The sequence below is a fragment of the Pteropus medius genome, unplaced genomic scaffold (genome assembly GCF_902729225.1).
Source record: "Pteropus medius unplaced genomic scaffold, Ma_sr-lr_union100, whole genome shotgun sequence".
Classification (NCBI taxonomy): Eukaryota; Metazoa; Chordata; class Mammalia; order Chiroptera; family Pteropodidae; genus Pteropus; species Pteropus medius.
Genome location: NW_024347791.1, coordinates 18,833,097 through 18,856,745, shown reverse-complemented (window position 1 = coordinate 18,856,745; position 23,649 = coordinate 18,833,097). Strand labels below are relative to the sequence as shown.

The window sequence follows — 23,649 nt, the reverse complement described above, 5'->3', positions numbered from 1 at the left end:
TTATTTCACAATTATAAAGTTATAAATAATAAGCAAAGTATAACAATCATCTTTCAAAAGTATAGTTTCTCAGTTTATTATTCCTGTATCCATTTCTATTTAGGAATTCATTTTTTCTTTTGGAAAATTTTGGTTCACAAAATTGACTAATATATATTGAAATTAAAACATTTTGTAAAACATGAACTGAATAAGTTTTTAAAAACAAGATTTATAATATTTAAATATAGTGACATAATTAGAAACATAAACAGCTTAAAATCCATAATATGGAATTGCATTTTTGGATAGAGTTGATAGCTGTGATTTTTGTCATCTTTCTAAAACCACAGCTTTCTGCTTCACTGCCTCCTGCGTCTCCAACCAAAGGGCCGTCTGAGCAACAGTTAACTTTATGCTTCAGTATCTTCTAACTGATTGAATCAGTTTTCTTCTCTGCCTCATATATTTTTTAAGCCAATAATGTCTTCATTTTTAAATCAGTTATACCTATTTTTTAATTAAAAACTTTTCTCATAGATGTTTCATCTTGCTTTTTATTGTATATTAACAGATTTCTTTTTAGTCACAACTATTGTCTTTGTAGTCCTGTGGGCTCCATTTTCTCAAATTATTGAATTTATTCATTTATTTACTTTCTAATTGTCTGATTGACTACAGATTTTTAAAATGTAGAGTTTGAATTCTCCTTTGCATCTTAATTGAGTTTGTATCGGTTCTCTCATGTTTTCCTTGTGGTTTAAGAATAATATTTTGGTTTCTGTAGGTTAAGATTAAAAAACTAGCTGTAATTTGAATTAATCAAGTCTATAATAACAGAAAGTACCCAGGTGGTACATAAACTTTATTTTCTTATTTTCAAATTAAAAGCAGGAGAGATTAACATGACAAGTGTATTCTAAACTCTATCAATATGGGAGAAAATATATTTATAGCACTAACACACTCCAAAATACAAAAGGTAATTGAGAAGTTAACAAATATTAGAAATGTAGCATTTGGACCTGAGTGTACCAAAGAAACCCAAACCCTAGCTCACCACCTCTTTTAATGAGACTCTTAGGATTAGGCCTTGCACAGCAAGATGCCAGCAGAGTTAATATTTATTCTGTAAAAAACTGGTGTTGAGTATCAAAATACCACAGAACAATCATGTTCCAAATCCTGCATTTTTGTCTTTGTTTTTGATCAAGCCTCAAATATATTATATTTAGTGGGAAAAGAGAGATCTATGATTTACCTGGTTACTCTGGGGAAAATCGGCAGGCAGAGATTGCCTCAGTCTATTCATTGCAGTGGGACAAGTAAAGTACTTAATCTACTCAGTAAATCACAGCTGCCAAGTATCAGGATTGAAAGATTAAACAAGTACCTCAGATGGCAGGTTTATTGGGCCTTTGTCTGGAGTGACTACTAGCATATATAGCAGTGGTCCCCAAACTTTTTGGCACCAGGGACCGGTGCTCCTATGAGAATCTGATACCTAATGATCTGAAGTGGAGCTGAGAGGGTGATGCTAGCACTGGGAGCAGCTGCAAATACAGATGAAGCTTCACTTGCTTGCCTGCCGCTCACCTCCTGCTGTGTGGCCCAGTTCCTAACAGGCCATGTACTAGTCCATGTCCCGGGCGTTGGGGGACCCTTGATGTATAATACTCTCATCCAGACCTGACACTTGAGAAAACATACTAGAATTAAGTATCAAACCTACTTGCTGAACAATGTACAATTCAATATACTTGGGACCAAAATAGTTAGAGCTTAATTTTTAAATTTTATATAAGAAGCCAGATTCACTCTGATTACACATTTATGGTTATGTGAATGTCAGTTTAAGGAATGGAAGACAAGATGCACTGTGGAGCAATGACTAATTCAGTATAGAAACCTTCTTTAAATTTACTTGAATTGATTGAATCAGGTTGTCTATGTCCTGGTACCACTGTACAACTTAAATTCACAATGTAGAAACTTGCCACCATGGCAGATCTGATACTTAGTCACTAAGCTAAGAGCTATGAAATGTAGACTATTCTCTTTCTCTGTTTAGTCTGTGACTAGGTCAACCTATTTTCCAGTGCCTAAACATAGCCTAACAATGGAATAGAAAATTTGAATTGAAAATCATGTCTATAGTCTATCTATCCATCTTAGGTATATTTACAGCTATTTTTCTATAATATGCAGAGATTCTGGGACATAGGATTTCTATACATTAATCTATTTAGGTTTCAGACTAGAATTAGCACTTTTAGAAAAATAGCTTCATTTCAACAGGCACTTATTTCACTCCCTTCTGAACTCACCTATCCTCACCCATCTTCCCTGTTATTAGCCTGATGACTTAAAAGCATAATATGTAATCTCTGACAGAAACTCCCCAAATTAGATACTTAGTTACTGTTGTTTTTGATCTTGCAGATATTTCTATTGGATTTTCTTAGTATTTCAACTGATTTCAAACTCAAGAAATCCTTTTACCCTTTAGTTTTTTTTGTTTTTTTTTTTTAATTTTTTTGGCATACTTTTCTTCAGTTCTTCCTACTTTCCTATGTGTGTGTGTGTGTGTGTGTGTGTGTGTTTAAGAACAGTTGATTGTTTTTGGCTAAGTTAGTCTTCACTAGTTTGTGGTTACTCACCCTATACATTCCTTCTGTTATTGAATTTAATATAGTAGACCAGTATCTCAGTATATTGGTCATGTCAGACATCAATATATCCATGTGTCCTTCCGTCTGATAAATTTTTATTGAGAACCTATATCATGTCAGAACTGTAAATGTAATCCTTAATACATTCTTATGACACACGTCTCTAATCCTTCCTAGTCTTTTTTTCGGTCTCATCTTCTTGTTTGCTTTTTCCGTTGTTGAGAAACTGGTCTTATCATTGGTATGCCTCAAAGGCAGGTTAACCAAATTTTCTACTGAAAGAAGCAGAGGCAAGGAGTTATTAATCACAGATACACCAGAGTTATCCCTTACAATAAGATATAGTAATGCAAAGAGGCCATTTTTATGAGAATTTTCTATTCATAAATCTGTCTCCTTTTTTAAACACCACTTGACATGTCCTATCCTTCATTTATTGTGATGGTCCCAAACCTGGAAGAATGTCAGAAATACTTGGGGAGCTTTAAAAATAAAGTTCCTAGGCAGAAAACAGAGGTATTCTCAGGGCGTGAATTATTAAAAGAAATGTGCTATGAACATACTAAGACAATATTAAAAGGAATCAAGGTGTAGAATAGAAGATATGGTCATGATCAAGAGTTTGGATGTCATTCTCAATGCAGTAGGGAGCTACCTGAGGGTTTCTTTTTTACTTTTTATTTTTTTTAAACAATAGAGTTTTGTAATCTGATTTACATTTTAAAATGTTCAACTGGGTTCAGTATAGAGAATTCATAAATAGGAGGTTGAGAGCAGAGAGTCAAGTTAGAAGGGTGTTATTGGAACCTAAAAAATAAATTATCCTAGAGGTAAGAAATGAATCAGTTTCTGCTTCCAGTAATAACAGTAACTTGTATCAGGGGAACTCTTCTGCCAAGAAGAACAATAAAAGTTGGATAAAATGCACAAAGAAACCAATTTAAAACATAAGAGAACAACCAAGGCATGAGAACTTAAGTGGCCACAATCCTGGAGAGAAGGATGGTATATGAGGTGAGCCCTACATTCAACTTGGCTTTCAGCATAATGTTCATTTCATGGGTATAGAGGCAGAACATAGTATATTGCAGGTGGCAGATGGTTGGATTAGTTTTCTAGGGCTAGCAAAACAGAAGTTGGAACTTGGAATTGCTGGCGAAACCAGGATTTAATCAAGAGGAGAGAACTGCAGACAAATGTGCCTGAAGTTATACATGTAGTTTTCCTGTGAAGTGTTTGCCAACTTAGTATTCTGAAGCACATGGCAAAAATCTCATAAATCTAAAGCTGAAAGCAATAAGTAGAAGGCTGAAAAGCTGATGAGAGATTTCACAGTCTCGTTCTAGAGAGATCAGAGGTTAGAGTTCAAGGTCAATCAAGTTCAAGGGTCTCTGTCCAGGCTTTTATTTGAGACCCCAGAAAGACTGTTCCTTGGGAGTAAGGGAAATTCATATGAAGACCAGCTCAAAAAAGGTTTAAAAGTGGTACCCTAAAATGGTGCAAGGTGAGTTTCAAGTTTACTGTCTGCCTACTAGAAGAAAAACAAATCAACCCCAGAGAAAGATAGCATTAGAGCTGTTACAAATTTTCATAGTGTCAAGTATACAGTCAAAAATCACCAGGCATATCAGGAAATAACATCCAATGATAAAACTAAGAAATAAAAAGACAATGGAAACATACCTATGGGAGATGCAGATAATAGACTTTTAAGTAATTATAATGAGTTCAAGAAAATACAAATAAAAATTAATATTAATAGAAAACTGGAATATGTAAGAAAACCAAGTTAGAAAACTACAGAATATTCATTTTTTTCAAATACATGTAGAACTTATATAAAAATTTATCATTTGCTGAGTTATAATTCATCTCAAATTTCAGAGGATTAAAATCATATGAACTTTTCTAAACAATTTAGAATTAACCTAGAATTAATAACAAAAAATATAACTAGAAAATGCTTGTGTAAGTCAGAATTGAGAAGGACTTAAATAACTCATGGATGAAAGAGGAAATTATTGAAATTGAAAGATATTTGAAGAGTAATGATAATAAAAATATAATACTTGTGCTTAGTGGAAAATAGGCTCAAATAGGTGTTTATGTATTTTTTTTTAAAGGCTGAGAATCAGTGATCAAAGCTTTCATCTTGAGAAGCTGTATTTTTTTAAAAAGTAATAAACCCAAAGTAGAAGGAAAGAAGTAATGAAGAGAAAAAATTCAATTTAATTCAAACAAATGTACACTAGAAGAAAATCAAAACTAAAAATTGATGTTTTTTAAAGATTAATACAATTGATAAGCTTCTAGCCAAGACTATTTAAGAATTTAAAAAAAGAGATTATAAATTACAAGTATCGGGAAGGAAGAGGCCAATTCCATAGATCTACAAACATTAAAAATCCCAAAAAGAAGTATTATGAATAACTTCACACCTATAAATTTGAAAATTTAGACAAAATGGGCAAATTCTTTGAAAAAATATCACAAAACTAACAAAAAGGAAGGAAATAGCTAAATATTCTGATATCTGCTGAAGAAATCGAATCTGTAGTTAAAAATCTTCCACTTCCAGGTCCATTTTTAAATTCAGTTGTCTTTTTCTTGTGGATTCATAAGAATTCTTTGTATTATATAAATGAGAGTCTTTTGTCGAATACATATAATGCAAATATCTTTGCCACTCTGTGATTTGCTATTTTACTCTCTTCAGTGATTATAGTTCATTGCTGAAATAGAAGGGAAAGTAGAGTGTATGGGTATTAAATCAAGTAGGTTAATTGGTTTGGTGGTTGTAGATGAGTTTCCTGTCTTCTAGTTGTGTCTGTTTTTTGTTGCCTCATATAGTAAAGTATCGATACTGTTGTAACCTAACACAGTGCATGGGAGAGTTAAATATCTTAATGTGTATATAAAGCTCTTAAAACAGAGCCAAGCATATATTAATTACATTAAGAAGTGTTGACTATTTTTTTTTTTCCCAAAAACCTTCAGTGGCAAACAAATGAATATTTTTGTCTTTGAAAAAAAATCATTATCTTTATCTTATTGATAAAGTCTAAAATGTTAAACCTAATTTCCAGCTTTCTCACTCATGTCCCCAACCTTTATAAGTCTGTGTGTATCCTGTACTAGTTAGTTCTTTTGTTGGATTTAGAAAAGAAATCGTTAAAATCATCACCATTTATTTTATAATCTAACAGAACTCCGCAAACTTCCAAGAACAGCAAAGTAGGTGCAGCCCAGTTTTGTATGGATAATCAAGAAGCAGGACTTTCCCCATGTTTCTATATAGCAATAGCATAGTATCCTATAGCTTTCTCTGGAGAGCAACTTTTTGTGCTTCTGTTTTGGTGAAATCCTGGACTTTTGATTCAGGCCACCACTACTAGTTTGTCTTTTAGATGAAATTTCAAGAGAGAATCTTGAGACTGATGGCCAGTGGCTTGCCTCTTCCTTCTTTTCTAATCAGCCACAGCTAATTGCAGGTTCCCCTGGGCTTACTCATCAAGAACAATGGAGTGAGTCCTGGGCAAGCTTGGTGGGCACATTGACTGGTATGTTAACTACACCCATATCATTCCTTTCCCAACAATATTACTGCTTGTAACCTGACAGATTTTACCACTGTCTGGATTAACTCTTTTTCGATCCTTCCAATCCACGAGTTTTGTGAATTCATTTGAGTTGTAGTCATTTCTAAAGAATGCTTTTTTTCCTCCTCCATACTGGTAGTTGACTGTCATATATATTGATTAGTGTCACCTTTATTTCAGCTGCCACTACAGTGTTTTGATTTTCTATAGAGTCAATCTTCATGGACTTCGTAGAGATTTGTGAAAGGATTGAGAGTAAAAAGAAAGTAGTTGAATTTTTAAATTCTCACTACAAATATAATCTCTTATACTCTTTTATTCTAAACAGAGTCCAGAAGAAATGCTTTGAATTATAAAAATTATTTGGTTAGTTGCAACTATTGAATGATGTTACTGCTTTTCTAAATAAAATTAAATTATTCTATTCAGTCAGAATTGTCTGTTTCTGTGATTTTGTGGTAGGTTATGCTTCTAGAATACTTTTGTTGTGTGTTTGTTTCTTCTGGTTTAAATATTTGGTAATTGTTTTTTAGAATGCTCTGGGGGCACCAAATTCAGTATCTCATGATTTGGATGCATGCTAGATAATGAAATATCGTTCATTATTAGTTGTCTAAAACCTCCCTTTAGAGAAATAAGTGAGAAATTTTCTTAAACAAGTGGTGTGGGAGTGATTATTTTTATTAACGTATTATTTTTATTAATGTATTATAGGGGGACTAATTTTATTTAGCATGTTGATTTGGGCATGGAAGTAAAGCATTATGTCTTCTGATGACATTATATGATTCAAAAGATATTCCTAACCTAAATAATTCAATATTAGTGGTTCTGTTTCTTCAGAAAGTTAATCCGACATGCTTAACCTTATACCTTCAGAGAAACAAAATAGATACTATATATAATCAAAATTTACCTATTCTTATCTGCTCACAATTTTTTTAGTCTTTAACCAATGTATCTTCTGAATGAGTTGTTCTTTATATGCTAAAATGCTTACTTTTCAGTGGTGCAATGGGCAAAACAATTTTTAACTTCTAATTTTTTTTCATATTTCATTCTTCTTCCTTTTAGGGTAGAGCCTGGATCAGAGTAGCACTCATGGAAAAACATTTATCTGAATACATCTCTACAGCTCTGAGAGACTTCAAAACAACCAGGTTTAAAAGTCCTTTTAATTTTCAAATATATACTTATAAGAGCCACTTAAAGACTTAGAAATAAGACTCTTTCATTTCTAGAATCCTCATTTTTTTCCTCTTTTTAGTAATACTCAGATAAATCCACCATCTTCTCAGGAAATGCAATTTGTCAACTAAACCTACATCTTCCTTGGTTTATCTTTTCAGGCTTCACATTATGCCTGGAATATCTCTTCAAATTATTTGTCATTCTCACTTTTTCAGCACTTGAAGTTTGATTCTTTCCACAGACTTTTCCCTGACTGATTTAAAGAAAAATCTAACTATGAAATTCCTATAGAATTCTTTCTCTTTCTGCACTACAACATTTATTTCTTTGCTTATAAAGAATACAAATAGATCATTCATTTCTTTAATTCACATATATGTATAATTAATGATTGCTTGATTGTCTTTTTAGGGCAGTCTGTACCGATGTTTTCGTTTTGAGTTGTGTACATTTAAGAGATAACATACTGTGCCATGTGAAAAACAGGGCTTCATTAACTTTTGATGGTGGTAAAAAAGGGCTCATTTTTATCATTAGTATAAAAATTATTCCTATTACTCTCTGGTCTACTAATTTATGTTTATAGTTTTAAATATAAATCACTTTTCTCCATTTCAAAAATGTTCGTAAATGAAAATATTCAAGAATTTTAATACCCTAGACATGTACTGTTCAGTACAATAGCCACTAATCACATGCCACTATGTAAATTAAAATTAATTATGATTAAATAAAATTACTAATTCACTTCTTCAGTTGCTGTGTCACATTTTAGGTGTTCAGTAGCTATGTGTGGCTAATGGCTACTGAATTAGACAGCATAGATATAGAACATCGCTTCATCATAGAAAGTTTTATTGGACAGCAGTGCATTAGACACTTTTAAATTGCCATACTTTTTTCAACCTCATTAACCATATTTCTGAAAGAGAAGAAAAGGATGACAACTATAAACCAGTTTTAATAGTGAAAGTTAGGAACATATATAAAGAAATCCAATCTGGAATCTTAATTTCCATGTCCAATGCAGTTCTTGAGAAAATATGGGCATTTATTATGATCTTCTTTTAACCGACTAGCTGGTACAAATTACAATATCTTTACTTAGGTATCTTTATGTTTTTAGGTAATAAAATAGTAAATTTTTCGTTTGGAAGATAAATGCTATTATAATTAAAATTTTGACCAGGATATAAAGAGTTTTAACTAAAAGAACTATTTGCATAAAGTAAATCTCATATATACTCATCTAATTCTTTTAAAGCAATATGATATGCTTGGGATATTTCTAAAGATGGACATTGGGGTGATAATAACTCTTACATATTTGAAATGAATCTTAAGAAATGAAACATTTGTTCCTTTTGTTTATCATTATAAGCAAATAATTTAATTGTGAAAGATACTACATATTGAGGATACTAAGACTTTGAAAATAAAAATAGTATCAAAAACTCATAGATCAAACCTAAAAATCCTAAATTAATAAATCAAAACCAAGTTTACATAATAATCATTTCCTATACAATAACAAGATTACACTAAAGTTATGATTTCTAGATAGAAATTAAAGTATTAATAACATCTCTAAATTGTTAGTCTTGTTTCTTAGTTTAGGCAGTTGGGTGGAGTAGAAATCATTCTTGAATAGACTATTTTTAGAATGAGTAGTTTAAATATTTAAAGGGAAATGCTTTTTGCCTTGTTCTCAGTTGTTAGCTATCCTTTTTGATAAAAAAGAAATGATTCAGCTCTAAAAAAGTCCATGAAGTAAAAACATTTTTGTAACTATATATAAACATATATTATTCAAACAGAAACATGGCTTAGTATATGTGTATATACGTACATCAATACATATACACACACATAAACACACACAGTATTTGAATGTGAATATAATGGCTTTGTAATTCTCAAGAAAGGAACTAAGTAGGGAGTTAGAAATCTCATTTTAGAAGTTAACTGAAAAATACAGTTGCAAAAGATACAGTCTTTTAAAAAACTATTTCCACTATATTTTTTACTGAAATCAAACCAAAGAAATTTTTCTATAATTATAAATAAATGTGATTGTGAATCTTTAGACAAAATATATCTGTTTGGAAGATTACATTTGTAAAACACAAGCAAACTATTGGAAAGCATAGTTGCATCTTACTTTTTGTCTGTTTACTCTCTGACATAAGTGCTGTAGAAATGAGAAATGATCTCTCGTCCTTTAAGAATCGTGGGAGTCTCTGAATCAAGTGATTTCTTCTTCTACTCTTCACAGATATAAAGAGTAATGACGTCCTTTAAAATGGTGATACAAGTTTTTACCCCAGCACAGAAGGAGGAGCTACATGAGCTAAGACAGGCAAGCTTGAAGTACTAATCAGTGAAAATCCAAGGTTAAGATTGGGTGGAGAAACTGTGGGGAATGGAAACACAATGAATCCTTGTCTTGGAGTAAATGATGATGGCTCCAATGTATTAGAGAAATTCATGTGATTTTTTTGCTAAGATAGATGATATGTTGGTGAGCAATTTAAAACCCTTCAAGAGTTCGTGGTTTAGAGATTGGGATGTTATTGGGAAATAGCCAGAGCTGGGAAGTTGGCAGAGTCAATATTAAAGTCAGAGCTAAAAAAAAAAAAAAAAAATAACTGTTTTAGTAGGTTACTGGGAAGACCTAGAAATAAAGAAGTAAGGTAGAAGCTGAATTAATTTACTCAAAATTTTAATTTTCTCCCACCCACAGACTGAAAAATAATTAGAAAAATTAAGCTAAAAATACAAGTGTGACATATGAAACAAGATTGAAAATATTCTGGTAAGAATTTGAGGTAACAAATATAGAAAATATGAAGTAGAGATAAAATTAACTTTATAAAGATCTGATTATTACTTTGTAGTTACACCACAGTAACTTAATTTATAATGACAAAAGTTGTGTCCAGAAGAAATGTTAATTTTCTCAATATTATAGTAGGAGTAAGAGGAGTAAAGTACAAAATAAAACTTCAAAAATTACCGAACTATCAGGAAGTGAAAAAAAAAATGAGTTGATAAACATTTTTCTCAGTTACAAAAAGTAGAAAGAATAGTGATAAATTACTAAATCTTTTAAGAGCTAAGAAAGACTTTTGCAGTCTGAATCTGTTTAAAGATTTTACATTATTAAGATGAAAAGTAAACATTAAAAGGTACTTGAGGACTACTGCCTCAAAGCATATACAGAAATTAACTCAAAATGATTCAAGTTTAAATGTAGCTTTTAGAAGAAAACATAGATGTAAATCTTCATGACCTGGGATTAGGCAGTAGTGTCCTAGATATGATACTAAATGCACAAGCCATAAAAGAAAAAATAGATAAATTGGACACAGTTAAAATGTAAAACTTTGTGTTTGGAAGAATACTATCAAGAAAGTGAAAGATGACCCATAGACTGGGAGAAAATTTTTGCAAAGCCTATTACTGATAAGGGACTTGTATCTAGAATATATAAAGAACCGTTACAACTCAGTAATAAAAAGAGAACATTTAAAATTGGCAAAGAATCTGAAAAGACATTTTTCCAAAGGAGATATGCACATGAACAATAAACACATGAAAGATGATCCTTAACCATCAGTGAATTATAAATCAAAACCACAATGAAATACCACTGCACCCCCACTGAGATGGGTACAGTCAAAAGAACACATAACAACAAGTGTTGGCAAGGATGTGGAGTAATTAGAACCCTCATACATTTGTGGTGGAAAAGTAAAATAACGCAGCCCCTTTGAAAAAACACTGTCAGTTTCTCTAAAAGTTAAACATAGAGTTCCCATATGACTCAGTACATGACTCCTAGAGAAAGAGAGAGAGATCACCAATTAAAAACATGTTCACAAAAAAAATGTGTGCACACATTATTCATAATAGCCATAGAGCGGAAACAAGCCAGATGTCCATCAACTGATGAATAAGCAAAGTTCGTATTCCATACAGTAGAATGTTAATCATCCAGAAAAGAAATGAAGTACTCCTGCTGCTGCTCCCGGTACTTGCACAATTGGTTGCTCGTTCATTGTGCGTCTGGTACCTCTTTTGTGAAAGGGTAGCTGAGGAGACTCCAGAGCTTACCATGGCCATTGAAAAGCCCAAGGATGGAGTCAAGACTGAGAACAGTGATTATATTTATTTGAAGATGGTGGGCCAGAATGGTTCTGTGGTGCAGTATAAGATTAAGAGGCATACACAGCTTAATGAAAGCTTATTGTGACATATCAGATTCCCATTTGAAGAGCAGCCAATTAATGAAACAGACCCACACATACAATAGGAAATGGAACATGAAAGTACAATTGATGTGTTCCGGCACACACTAAAAAGGGGACCTGTTTCTTTACTTCAGAATTCTGTTCCTACAGACCAAAAATACCTTTTCAGAAAACTGCAATTTGGTTCCACCACATCCTGACTACTACAGTATAGGTTTCTCTGTTCTTTCATTTTCCCTATCCCCATTCCTTTATTGTACATTAAATGAAGGCGGGATATGAAAAATACTTGTTCAGTGAAAATGCCCCTTTTATTTGTGCTCACGCTCATTTAGCTCTTATCTTTATATTCCAGTACATTATTTTGCTTTTACTGTTTAACAGAGAAAGAACATATAAATCCTTGCATACCTTGTTTGATTGGAAAATTTTAGTGTTTTTCATTTATCATTATAAAACAAAGGACAGTTTTATAACTTTTGTATGTAGCTACATGTAGGTCTTTACATGTAGGTCTTTACATGTAGGTCAACCTGTTTTTCAGTAGGGATAAATTACTTCAAGAGAAATGAATCCTAGTTTTCCCTTCAAATCAAACATTATTTAAATAAACTTCTTTTAAACACTTTTTAAAAAAGATATGAAGTATGTGCTACAACATGGATGAATTTCGAAAACATATTGTCAAAGAACTAGTCACAGAAGACCAGGTAGTATATGATTTCATTTATATGAAATGTTTAGAGTAAGTAAATCTATACAGATAGAAAGTAGGTCAGTGGTTGTGTGGACAGGGCTGGGTGGGGTGAGAATTTTGGAAAGATGGGGTATGACAGCTAATGAGTACATGGTATCTTTTTGGGGTAGTGGAAATATCTGAATATACTAAAAACCATTGACTTGTACTTTTAATGGTGAATTATATGGTTTGCAACTATATATCAATAAGGCTGTTTTAAAATTATTTACTTTCGGTGGCTGTGAAGCTGGAGAGGTCCCAGCTGGGCCGAAGACATTGGATCTTATTGTCTTCCCGGTACTTTGACTCTCCCCCGAAGGCCCTCAATAAAATATTTTGACCCCCCTCCCCCCAAAAATAATTATTTAAGGCTTATTGAATTACAATTGGGATAAGAAAGATAACTAATATAGGTTTGTATAACTGAAGAAAGGAAGTGTAGTGTCCCACTATTTTACAGAGAAAACAGAATCTCAAATGTAAGTTAGTCTCTAGAGTAGTTCAGTTTTAAAAGTTTTGAGTAATTATTCAACTGTTGTCTTTTTGCATGGTCTGTAAAAATAGTTTTTGGCTTATTAAATATCTGAAAGATCTTTTAATAAGTTTGGTTTAAAAATTTGTTCGTTAGTAAATCTACATATTCCTGGAAATACGTAAGAAAAAGCTTCAGGATATATTTGGCATTATTCTATAGTAAAGATAAGAATAATCTTCCTGGTCTTCCATACAGACATGAAACCTGAGAGTAATAAGCATTCAACTGTCCTTTAAAAATTGCTATTTAGAGAGAACTATACATTTCTATTAATTAGTAAAAGATCTTCTTTCATTAGAAAATTAAACCTATCATAAATGAATGCTGTTATTCCTATCACCAATTACACCTTAACCATATTCTCTTTGTGCTATTTTGTTGTCTTGAAATGTCTCTCCTCCTATCAGAGGCCATATTCTTCTGAATCCTGTCCTCATTCACCTCTTTAGTTATCACCTTTTCCTCTCATCCTCAGTCTTGTTTCCACTGTTGGACCATTCTCACCCATATAGAAATATACACTGATATCTTCTACCTTAAAAGGAAAAACTTCTCCATTAAGCCTATATTTCCCTCTACTACTCATTTCCATGTTCTGCTTCATTACTAAACTCTCAAAAATGTTTATACATACTGTCATCATTTCCTTACCTTACTCTTCTCTTTAATCTACCTTCTGCCCCTCACCACTCCACCAACGATAATATTTTAAAGAATACCAGTAATCTATAAGCTATCAAATTTAATGGACATTTCTCTGTCTATATTGTACACCATTGTCCAGGTAAAACAGTTGAATACTTCCTCTTTCTTGAAAAACCGCTTTGCCTTTAACTTGTATATAACACTCCTTGGCTTTGCCTTCTCCCTCTATAATTGCTCTTTCTCAGGCTTCTTTTTCTCTTCACAACTTCTAAGTATCAGTGTTCTCTGGGCTTAGTTCCCCATTGTCTGCTCTTCTTTTTTTATTCATTTTCCTTTCTGTCTCTCTTCCTAGAATTTCATTCATCTGCCTGTGGCATTAAATGCCACCTATATAATCCACTGCGTTTCAATCTCTAGATAATTGTTGAGATATCTGGACCCCTCTTCCCTACTCCAACTCTGTTTACCCCTTCTTAGCAATGGTTTCACTACCTACCTGTATGGCTGATCAAGTCAGAATCTAAAGTTTATGTTTGATTCCTCTTTCTCCCTCATCCTTTAACAAGTCTTGTCAATCCTCCCTCCAAAATCTGTCTTCAATATATCCATTTATCTTTATCTCCATGACTGCTACAGTAATGCATACCTCTCTTATCTCCAGCCTACACTCTTCTCTTGGCCTCCCAACTGAGCTTCCAGTTTGCCTTCTGCTAGTAGTCATCCAGCTTCTAGCCAATCTTCTTAAAAGAAAAAGAGATAAAGTTAATTCCTATTTAAATGGTTTCTCATTATGTTAGCCAGCAGGCTTTGCAAACATTTTCTGGAGTCACCACTTTCTAGCTGTGGAATCGTAGGCAACTTGCTTAATACTACTTCTGTGGCACAATATGTGGGTGGTAAAGTTAAAGAAGATAGTTAATGTAAAGCACTTATAACTATGCCTGGCACTCAGTAAATGGTCAAAATTATTATATATTGGCCTACAAAACCCTAGGTGACCAGACTTCTAAATTCTTAGGCTAAACCCTTGAGAATGCTTTTCTTCATATCTGGGTTCTCCTTCAATTTTTCTTTATCTCAGCAATCTATTTACTTTATACTACTTATCATTTCTAATTATCTTTTTCTTTTGTTTGTTGCCTATCCTCCTAGACTATCAGCTCCACAGAGAGGGGCTATATTTAGCTTTTTCACCATTTTAACTCTAGTACCTAAAACAGTTCTTGCCACATAGCAGGAATTTATTTTATATTTGTTGATTAAATAAATAATGAATCTCACATTCTTAGCAAGACCTTTGGACATTTACTTTTTGGTTTTTCATTCTGATTCAGTTTGAATTTGAATAAAATATAGCATTTATTTATAATGCTGTAATGTGTTTTGCATGTCATGATAGAGAACCTTATCTCCTCAAAGTTTCTTATATAAAGACTAAATTAGGGAAGAGAACAAGAAAAATTTTTCTTTGGTTAAGATAAGTTTCACATTTTTTAATATGCACTTTTAATGATTTTTAAAAAAGGAAATTTTGAAAACATGATATTGTGCAATATCAACATAGTTTATACTGGTTGTTTACTTTGTATCCCACCCAAAGGATATTTGTTATTGAAGTACTTGAAAAACCTTAAAATAGTCTTACAGAATGAACACTAAGGATAGCATTATAGAAACATATTTCAATTAGAGTTAAATTATATGTTACAAGAGAAAAAGGTATGGTTCTTATTAGAGTATTATTTTAAATACTTTTATAGTTTCTAATATTTTTCTTGTCAATATACAAAGAATTGGAAAAAGTATACCTAATGATAAGTGGAGACTTTTCTTTCAGTTTACAGCCATATCAAATAATTGCTCACAATTTTCCTTTGCTTCTAAAAAATAAAACTTTTTAAAAGATAACTATAATATATGAATCTTTAAATGGAAGTCATATATATTTTTCACCTTGGTACTTTCAGTATTTATAATATGTTTTTTGCAGTTCAGTACACTGTTTTGGTTAGACCCTTCTCATAAAAATATTTTCTTTAGAACAAAAAATATTTTCAACAAAAGGAAATTATTTTAGTGTATACCTTACTATTATTGGGTTAGTCATCTTAGACTTTACTTTTGGCTCATTTGTTCCATAACCTTGGTTATATAAACAAACTTTATTAATGCTCCAGTTTTTCTACAGATAAAAATGAAGAGGTTGAAAACTTACAGTCTTTTGAAGTCTTTGAAAGTGTTGATAACAGGAATCAGATTTTCAGTCAAAATTATTGATGTGTTATTTTAAGGAAATAAAAAGTTAAAATTTCCTAACAGCTTCTACCTTTTTAAATCACATGAATGACTTGTCATTGGTTAAATGATTAAAATACAATCTTTTTCAGATCAATTCAGTACTGTTTTATAGACTGACTTATTTTTAATGTTATTTCAAACTTTTGAAAAATATTTTTTTCTTACCAGAACTAGTAATGAAAAAGTTCAGCATTCAATGGAGGATTCTCTTAACTAGCCCTTCCTCTTCTATTTGCCCTTCTCTCCCCTCTGTTGCAGTAAAGACTGTTATATTTAATCAAGTCTGTACAGTATTATGCTTCAGGTATGGTTTTATTTGAGTGGAATTTTTGATTTCACATATAGCAAGCATTTCACTTAAATTGGTTAGTTTTAAAAATCCTTAATAACACTAACGCCAAAAAAATTTATTAAAACAATATTATATATACATAAATAAAATTTCTAAAACCAATTAGTGTTTGTTTTTGGTATTCTTAAACGGTCCCTAATACAATGTTGACATTAGAAAACAAGGAATAGTTTTGATCCGACTCTTAGAATGTACTTTTAAACTTGGTGGGCTCAAGATGGGGAGATTAAAAAAAAAATAGACCTTATATAGGGAAATACTAGGAATAATGGATAGTTCCCAGTATCAAAAAACAATTGTTTTCTAAAGCATATGTCCCACAGAATTTGGTGATTTAGAACCATTGGACATAGTTCTTCTGGGAGTCAATAAAATATTCTTTCAACAGCCAATTTAGCCATTGGGGTGGGGGTAGGGAGGAAAATCTCAGTGTTGTCTACATATCTTTACCTTTTTGTGAAACACCTCAATTGAATACATAGAAATTACTTCCATTTATTTTACTAGTTTTTGTTAAGCTGAAAGTTCTAGTTTTTCTTTTTTATATAAATCAATAATAGCAATTCCCGTGTTTCCAAGGAAACAGCTAACATCTATTCCAAGCTAGTCTTCCTACCATGGTTGTTTGCAGCCTTGCATCTGTCAGAAGGTAAATAGTGGTGTCTTATTTTCCTGTGTACTTTTTATTTATTTAAAATTCCTTGTGAATCATAATAGATACTAAATTCTTTAAATATTTTTGTTTTACAAGAAGTAGTATGGTTTAATAGAAGATATATAGAACTTAAAGTAAGAAGAATTGGGTTTCCTCCTTGAGCAGTTCATCAACATGAGCTTGAGAAAATTGTTTTAACCTAATTCTTTTCTTGATGGTGAGTTTGAAACTAATGACATTTCCTTCCTCATTTACTTCATGGGCTTTTTTGCAAGTATTAAATTATATGTATGTAAAAGTATTTGTAAATCGTGAACTATTCAAAATTGGTGGTGGTATTATGGACACATTAACATCTTTTTCAGCCTTTAAAAACTCAAATACAGAAAACAAGACAAATTTTATTTACTAAATGGGGTGTTATAGCTTAGTGTTTACTGTCTATATGTAATATAAATAGATATAACAATTTAATGAACCCTGGTTACCAAACATAAACTAGTTTTTGCATAGTATTTTTTTAAAAAGTAAGTTCAGTGATCTTACATTCTGTGTGGAAAAATACTTTTGGCCCATTTTTGATATGTTTTTCTTAATTTTTATTTTAAATATTTTAAAATAAAGTTGTATTTTTAAAAACAGCCAAAACAGAAGGCTTTACAAGGATTTGCAAAAATATTCATATTCATATTTTGTCAAAGAGATACCAATACTGTACTTTGTTTTTCATATGCAACCAAGTTGGTAGCTCATCTGCCCTATTAGTATTAGAGTGTTAAAGGTTAGCATAAAGTACTAATAATCACATCCTCCTATTTCTTAATTTAGGTAATAACTCTTGGATTACAGAAAAGCAGAATGTATGTTTGTGTTTGTTCTATGTATAGAACAATATCTACATCATTTGAAAATAGACCAGTATAAATGACCATGAATTTGGCACCTTTCAGATTACATTTATATTGTTTCACTATTAGGGAAAAATGTTAGGTGGTCTAGGCCCATTGAAAGAGTCAGTTTGGGGATTCTTTTTAAGATAGGTGGAAACATAATTTTTTTTGTTATGGTGACAGTTTCTTTTTCTAAATACTTACAGAATTGGATAATCCAAGTGTGTTTTTATTTATTTTTATTTATTTTTTAGTATGTTTTTATTTTGACAAATAAAATTTAGTTCTTTCTACTTTAGTTTGGGCTCTAAGTGATTTCCCTAGATGAAATTTCAGTCTTTTTTTTTTTTTTATATTTATATATTCACCTATTTCAATTTTTAGGAGATTTTATGAAGATGGAGCGATTGTTTTGGGTGAGGAAGCAAATATGCTTGCTGGCATGCTACTTGGGCTCAATGCTATTGATTTCAGGTACTTAATCTAAATGTGTTCGATTTCTAAATTATTCTATCTTATAATAGTTTCTTAGGATTTTTTTCTTTCAATTTTCCGAGAAAAGTATACAGTTGGATATTGATATTTGATTTATGTTTTCTTTCAAATGACATAAGTTTTCTAAATGAGTTTATTTTTTGAAAAGAGACTGTCTCAAACTTAAGGAATTAACTGACAGGCTTGCTCTCTAAATGGGTAAAAAGAAAGCTTAGACTACATTCCTCAAGCAGAAAAATCATGTACTCGAGGAGCACTGAAGGAAGGTTTTGGATCTTATCTCTTAGTATTTTTCAGCTACCACTTTAAAATGAAAAGAAATACACTAAAAGTAGATTCAAAGCTAGAAAGGTTTTATTTATCTTATCTGTTTAGATAAAGAAGATCCTGACAAGGTATCGTGTTTCTTGTGTTATGTATATAGAATATAAAAAATATTGTTGATACTTGCTTTTATTGTCCACAAGATGAATTGATCTCAGACTAATAAATGCTAAAAAGGGACATTGTAAGTTCTTTTTTAGATTTATGAAAGCATCTTTTTGCATTTCTTTAATTGATCCAAGATTTATATTATGCTAAAAATAAAAAGTTTGTCTACAACAAAAACTCAAAGCATAAGAATGAAGGAAATATTATATTTTTGTTGAAATATATCATTTAAAATTCCAAAAATATTAGTAAACTTAAGTGAAAGTCTACTTTTAGGTCTTGAATTAAAAACTAATGCTTCACATTTTCACTGAGGTTACCTTTTTTCTAGTAAATCACTTCCTTTTCAAAATATTTGTCACTTTATAATGTTCACTATTTAGTAGTTCATAAAGTAGTGTTAGGTGAATTAGCTTAATTGTTTAGGATGAACTTGATAAATGCAATATGAAGGTTGTCTTTATGATTCTTCTGAAGGTGTTAACTATTTATATGGTATGCTGCTTGCTCTGTCTAAATCCTTTATAATTTTTATTTTTGGTAAAAACAAACAAAAAAAAACAAAAACCTGAGATAAGAATGTGAACTGTTCGTTTGTTGTAACCCTTTGATACTATATAATCAGCTGGAAGCAAATGTCTTAAAGATATGGTAATGTTTCTGTAAATGAAGGAAAGCCCATATAAAATGTTGCCACTTTGATTCTCGTCTAGGAAAAAACATACCTACCTTTGATATTAATATATTAGAACAGATGTTTCAATTGGCAAACTTCCCAAAGATACCAGAAAGTACAAGTTCATAGTAGAATTTTTGCCTTTGAAAGATTAACCTATATCTTTTAAATATTCCTTTATCTTTCTAGAAGATATAATTTTTCCTTTGAATAGTAGTAACCTTAAAAGTAAACACTTTTAAAAAATCTAGTTGTATATACTATTATACAAAGCAAAGATTACTGGATTAGGGGACCAGGAGATCTAGTTTCTTTACTGGCTTAATGAGACTTAACAGTATGATTTTGGGCAAGTCAGTTAACCTATCTTGTTGCCATGGCCTCAAAAAGTATTGGCTGAGCATTTTAGATTTTTAGTATTCATTTTAGGTCTAAGATGCAAGTCCTTTCACCTATTCAGAACTTTAGAAAACCCTCATTTTCTAATTATTCAGATCTTTTTAGGAGTGTAGAGTGTCACCTGAGAATTTGTGTGTAAATGCGAACAACAAATCTTCATTTGAAAAATTTCCAGTGACATCTTAAAAGGTTTAATAAAGACTAAGATAGTATGAAATAAATAAACATGTTTGGAAAGATTTCTCAGTAAATATTACTTTTGCATAATATATTTATATAACAGTGTATTGTACAGTCCTTTGTCACTGGTATTGAAGGTAGAATATCTTAATTGAGATGTTCATTTGTAACAAGTACCATAGAAATTACAATAAAAAAATTCACCTGCAATTTGATGAAACAAATGTCTATAATGAGAGATTGTTGATAACATTTAATTTTGATTTAAGATTTTATGTATTAATATGGAATATTTGTTGTCTGTTGTCTTAGCTTCTGCCTAAAAGGAGAGGGATTGGATGGCAACTTTCCTGCTGTAATAGACTATACACCATATTTGAAGTTTACCCAAAGGTTTGTGACATTTTGAAATACGTTTTTGTAATCTTATTTTATTATTGAATGTCTTATTGTACAATGTTTTATCTGATTAAAATTACTTTTTGTAAAACATTTCACATCAGAAATTAAAAAAATATAAACTTGCATTTTTGGTATTTATGTAAATATATACTTTTTACAAAATTGTAATCTCAACATCAGTATAGTTTTTAAAAAATAGCATGTATTTCTATTGCTATAACCATTATAGTAATAAACTTAATAGCTCTATGATAGTCCATCAAGATTTCAAAACTATAATTCATTTGTTAGACCATTTTCCATTTTATCTTCATTATTAAGAAAATAATAATGAACAATATTTGTGAAAATTAATTTTCTTTTGTTTTCTATTGTGAATTATGGAGTTATTCAGGTAAATACAATGAAAAATTTTAGGCTTTTACAGTCTATCCTCATAAAAGAGTTGTACCAATTTAGCCTACTACCAGTGTTGTGTGAGAGTTATGGATTTCCCACAATCTCATCAGCATTGGAAATGAATCAAATGAAATCTGTAGGTTTTTTTGAAGGTCTGCTTGCATTAATTAATTTCCTGAATAGAATGATGAACTTCATATACTTCTAAAATGTTACGATCAGGCCAGAGCTATAAGAGAGAGAGTAATATATTTATATATGTGATACACACATAATATCAAGATGTATTTGTGGAGTACCTAATGTACTCCACAAATACATCTTGAGATTTATGTATACATCTCAACATTTATGTATCCCTAATTCCAATAGAAAGAAACTTTCATTGGAATTAGGGATACATAAATGTTGAGAGTACAGGAACTTCACGAACTTCTGAAAAAGAACGCAGTCTCTGTCCCAAGATAATCACCACCTAGGGTAAGAAGTCACTATAGATTTCCCTATCCCTTAGGGAAAGGGATAATTCTAGACTGTTAGATCTAGAAAAGAAATAAAGCAAGAAGATGTTTTGAACAGGCATAAAATTATACTGTTTGGGACATGTTGGATCATAGGACATTTTGTGAAGATAATGAATAGTTCAAAAGAATACTAGTAAAAATAATAGTAATATTTGTTGAATGCTTATTCTATATCAGGCATTGTTCTAAGTGTTTTATTAACTCTTTAATCCTCAAAAGCCTGTGAGATAGCTATCCTTATTTTACAAATGAGAAAGCTGAAACACAAAGAGGTCAAGTAACTTGTCCATAGTCAAACAAGTAATTTGTGCAAAGTGAGCAACAAATCTAAAACTGAAGAGCAACATAATAGCTGGAGATAGGAGTTTGGTCATCAACATGTAGATGGAAAGACTATTTTTAGTGATTTAGGAAATGACCTAAATCAAATATATAAAGATAAATGTGAATACTAATTTTATCCCTTATTTACATGAGAGGCTGTAGTAATTATTACAAGATTTTTAAAAGATGCAATAATGGAACCTTCTTAACTGGTGCCCTGAGATTGAACATATAATGACATATATATATACTCTGTGTCCTCAACTGGTGAACCACTTTTTGTCTGAATTTTTATGCAATTTCCTCCTTTTTTAATGCGCTAATCTAAACATATATGTATAGCTTCCTCTCCTTTATATACTAAAGGATATGAAGGATATTAAAATGAGATGAGAAGTACCAATTCAACCTAGTCACAAAGCAGTTAGCATTACTGACCATGGAGTTTTTCTTTTTAGAAAAATTAAAACTATCCTAATTGTCCTAAACCAATATTTTAAAAGTGGAATTGCTTACACTCAAATATACCTATATCAGACACATTTTTTAAAACTCTATTAGGTTCCTAATTTTAAGAAACCTTGAGTCTATCCCTCCCTAAATTACTGTTTAAATATTTTTAAAAAGTAATATACATATTCATTATGGAAAAATTAGAAAATACAAGATGATTTTTCAGAAAGCTAAAATCGTTATAATATTATATTTAATGCTAAAGTCTTTTAAATATAATTATATATTTGGTGCTAAATATTTTAGAATTTGCTCACCAGTAGCTTACAAATACAGAAATATTTCTTAAAGTGGAACATATTATTAACTTCGTTTCTTTTTAAAATTTAATCTTCTCAGTTCTGATAGTATCAGCAGTGATGAGGAAGAGCTGAGGACGTTGGGGAGCAGTGGTAGTGAAAGCAGCACTCCAGAGAATGTCGGGCCTCCTTTTATTATGGATGAGAATAGTTGGTTCAACAAGTGTAAGCGAGTTAAACAAAAGTATCAACTAACTCTGGAACAGAAGGTATTTATCAATTGTCAAAAATCATTTAATTTGGTTCTAGTTATTGCCTTCAGACTGTTACTGCCAAAAGATCTGACTGAATGAAAATATTTGCCCCTTGCTCCTTCCTTTCTGTTCTTGAATTGTCTTCCTGTTAATTAAAAACCAGGCAAAGTTTTAGGAAAGGTGTTTTTTTTTGTTGTTAATCTTTTTCTAACGTTTTCATGTGAAAATAAGCCACTTATACTTCTGTATACAGTTTCATTTATATGTTTGAGATTTTAGTTCTTATGATTAATTTCATAAAAGATCATTTGGTTTGCGAAAACTCAGTAATTGCCTAAATCAAATTCCATGTACATCTTGTTTGTTCTTTTTTAATTAGTTATTTTAACAGCTCTTCTGTGTTATGCACTGCATTAGGCAAAGAAGAGTATATAAGAAAAAGAAAAATAAACTCCATTTTCTCAAGGAGTTGTAACTTCATCTTTTTTGCTACATTATCTATTTTCTTTTCTACCTTTCAAATTGTCATTATTCTTAGATGATCTATACAGGAAAGCCTGATGGAATGTGTGATAGAAATATTAGAACAAATAAACAGTGAGGAAAATGCTTACAAAGTCAGTTTACAAATATGAATAGATTTCCTGTAGACAAACAGCTACTGGTTAGAAAATATAAAGAAAAAGATCCCATTTATAATAGCTATAAAAATGTGCATGATCTGTAGGAAGAAAACTTGAATACTCTATTAAAGAAGATTTCTCGTACCAAGATGATGTCAGACTAAGATAATCTGAAAGCCTTTACATTGTAAAATCTAAAAATGCTGAGTAGAATACTGTTTTAAAAGCACTTCATGCGGAGCTGCTCTCTCAAAGAATAGGAGCTTGCTAAGGACCAGAAACCTAGAAAGACCTAAAAACAAGAGGAATAAGTCATGACTTAAAGCCACTGCAGCCCCCTGGGCTGGGGGTGAGGACCTATTCCCTTAAGCTAGATACTTG

General features: G+C 31.3%; 1 protein-coding gene across 5 annotated transcripts in view; it reads left to right on the top strand.

Moving 5' to 3' along the window:
* The window catches only part of RUNDC3B (RUN domain containing 3B), a 126,481-nt gene that overhangs the window by 52,644 nt on the left and 50,188 nt on the right, over nucleotides 1–23,649 (top strand). For all 5 annotated transcript variants that reach the window (XM_039878197.1, XM_039878200.1, XM_039878201.1 and 2 more), the window contains 4 exons: nucleotides 7,325–7,410; nucleotides 18,193–18,282; nucleotides 20,303–20,383; nucleotides 22,492–22,660. In XM_039878197.1, the coding sequence (XP_039734131.1) occupies nucleotides 7,325–7,410; nucleotides 18,193–18,282; nucleotides 20,303–20,383; nucleotides 22,492–22,660 (426 nt within the window). The remainder of the gene's footprint in view (nucleotides 1–7,324; nucleotides 7,411–18,192; nucleotides 18,283–20,302; nucleotides 20,384–22,491; nucleotides 22,661–23,649) is intronic.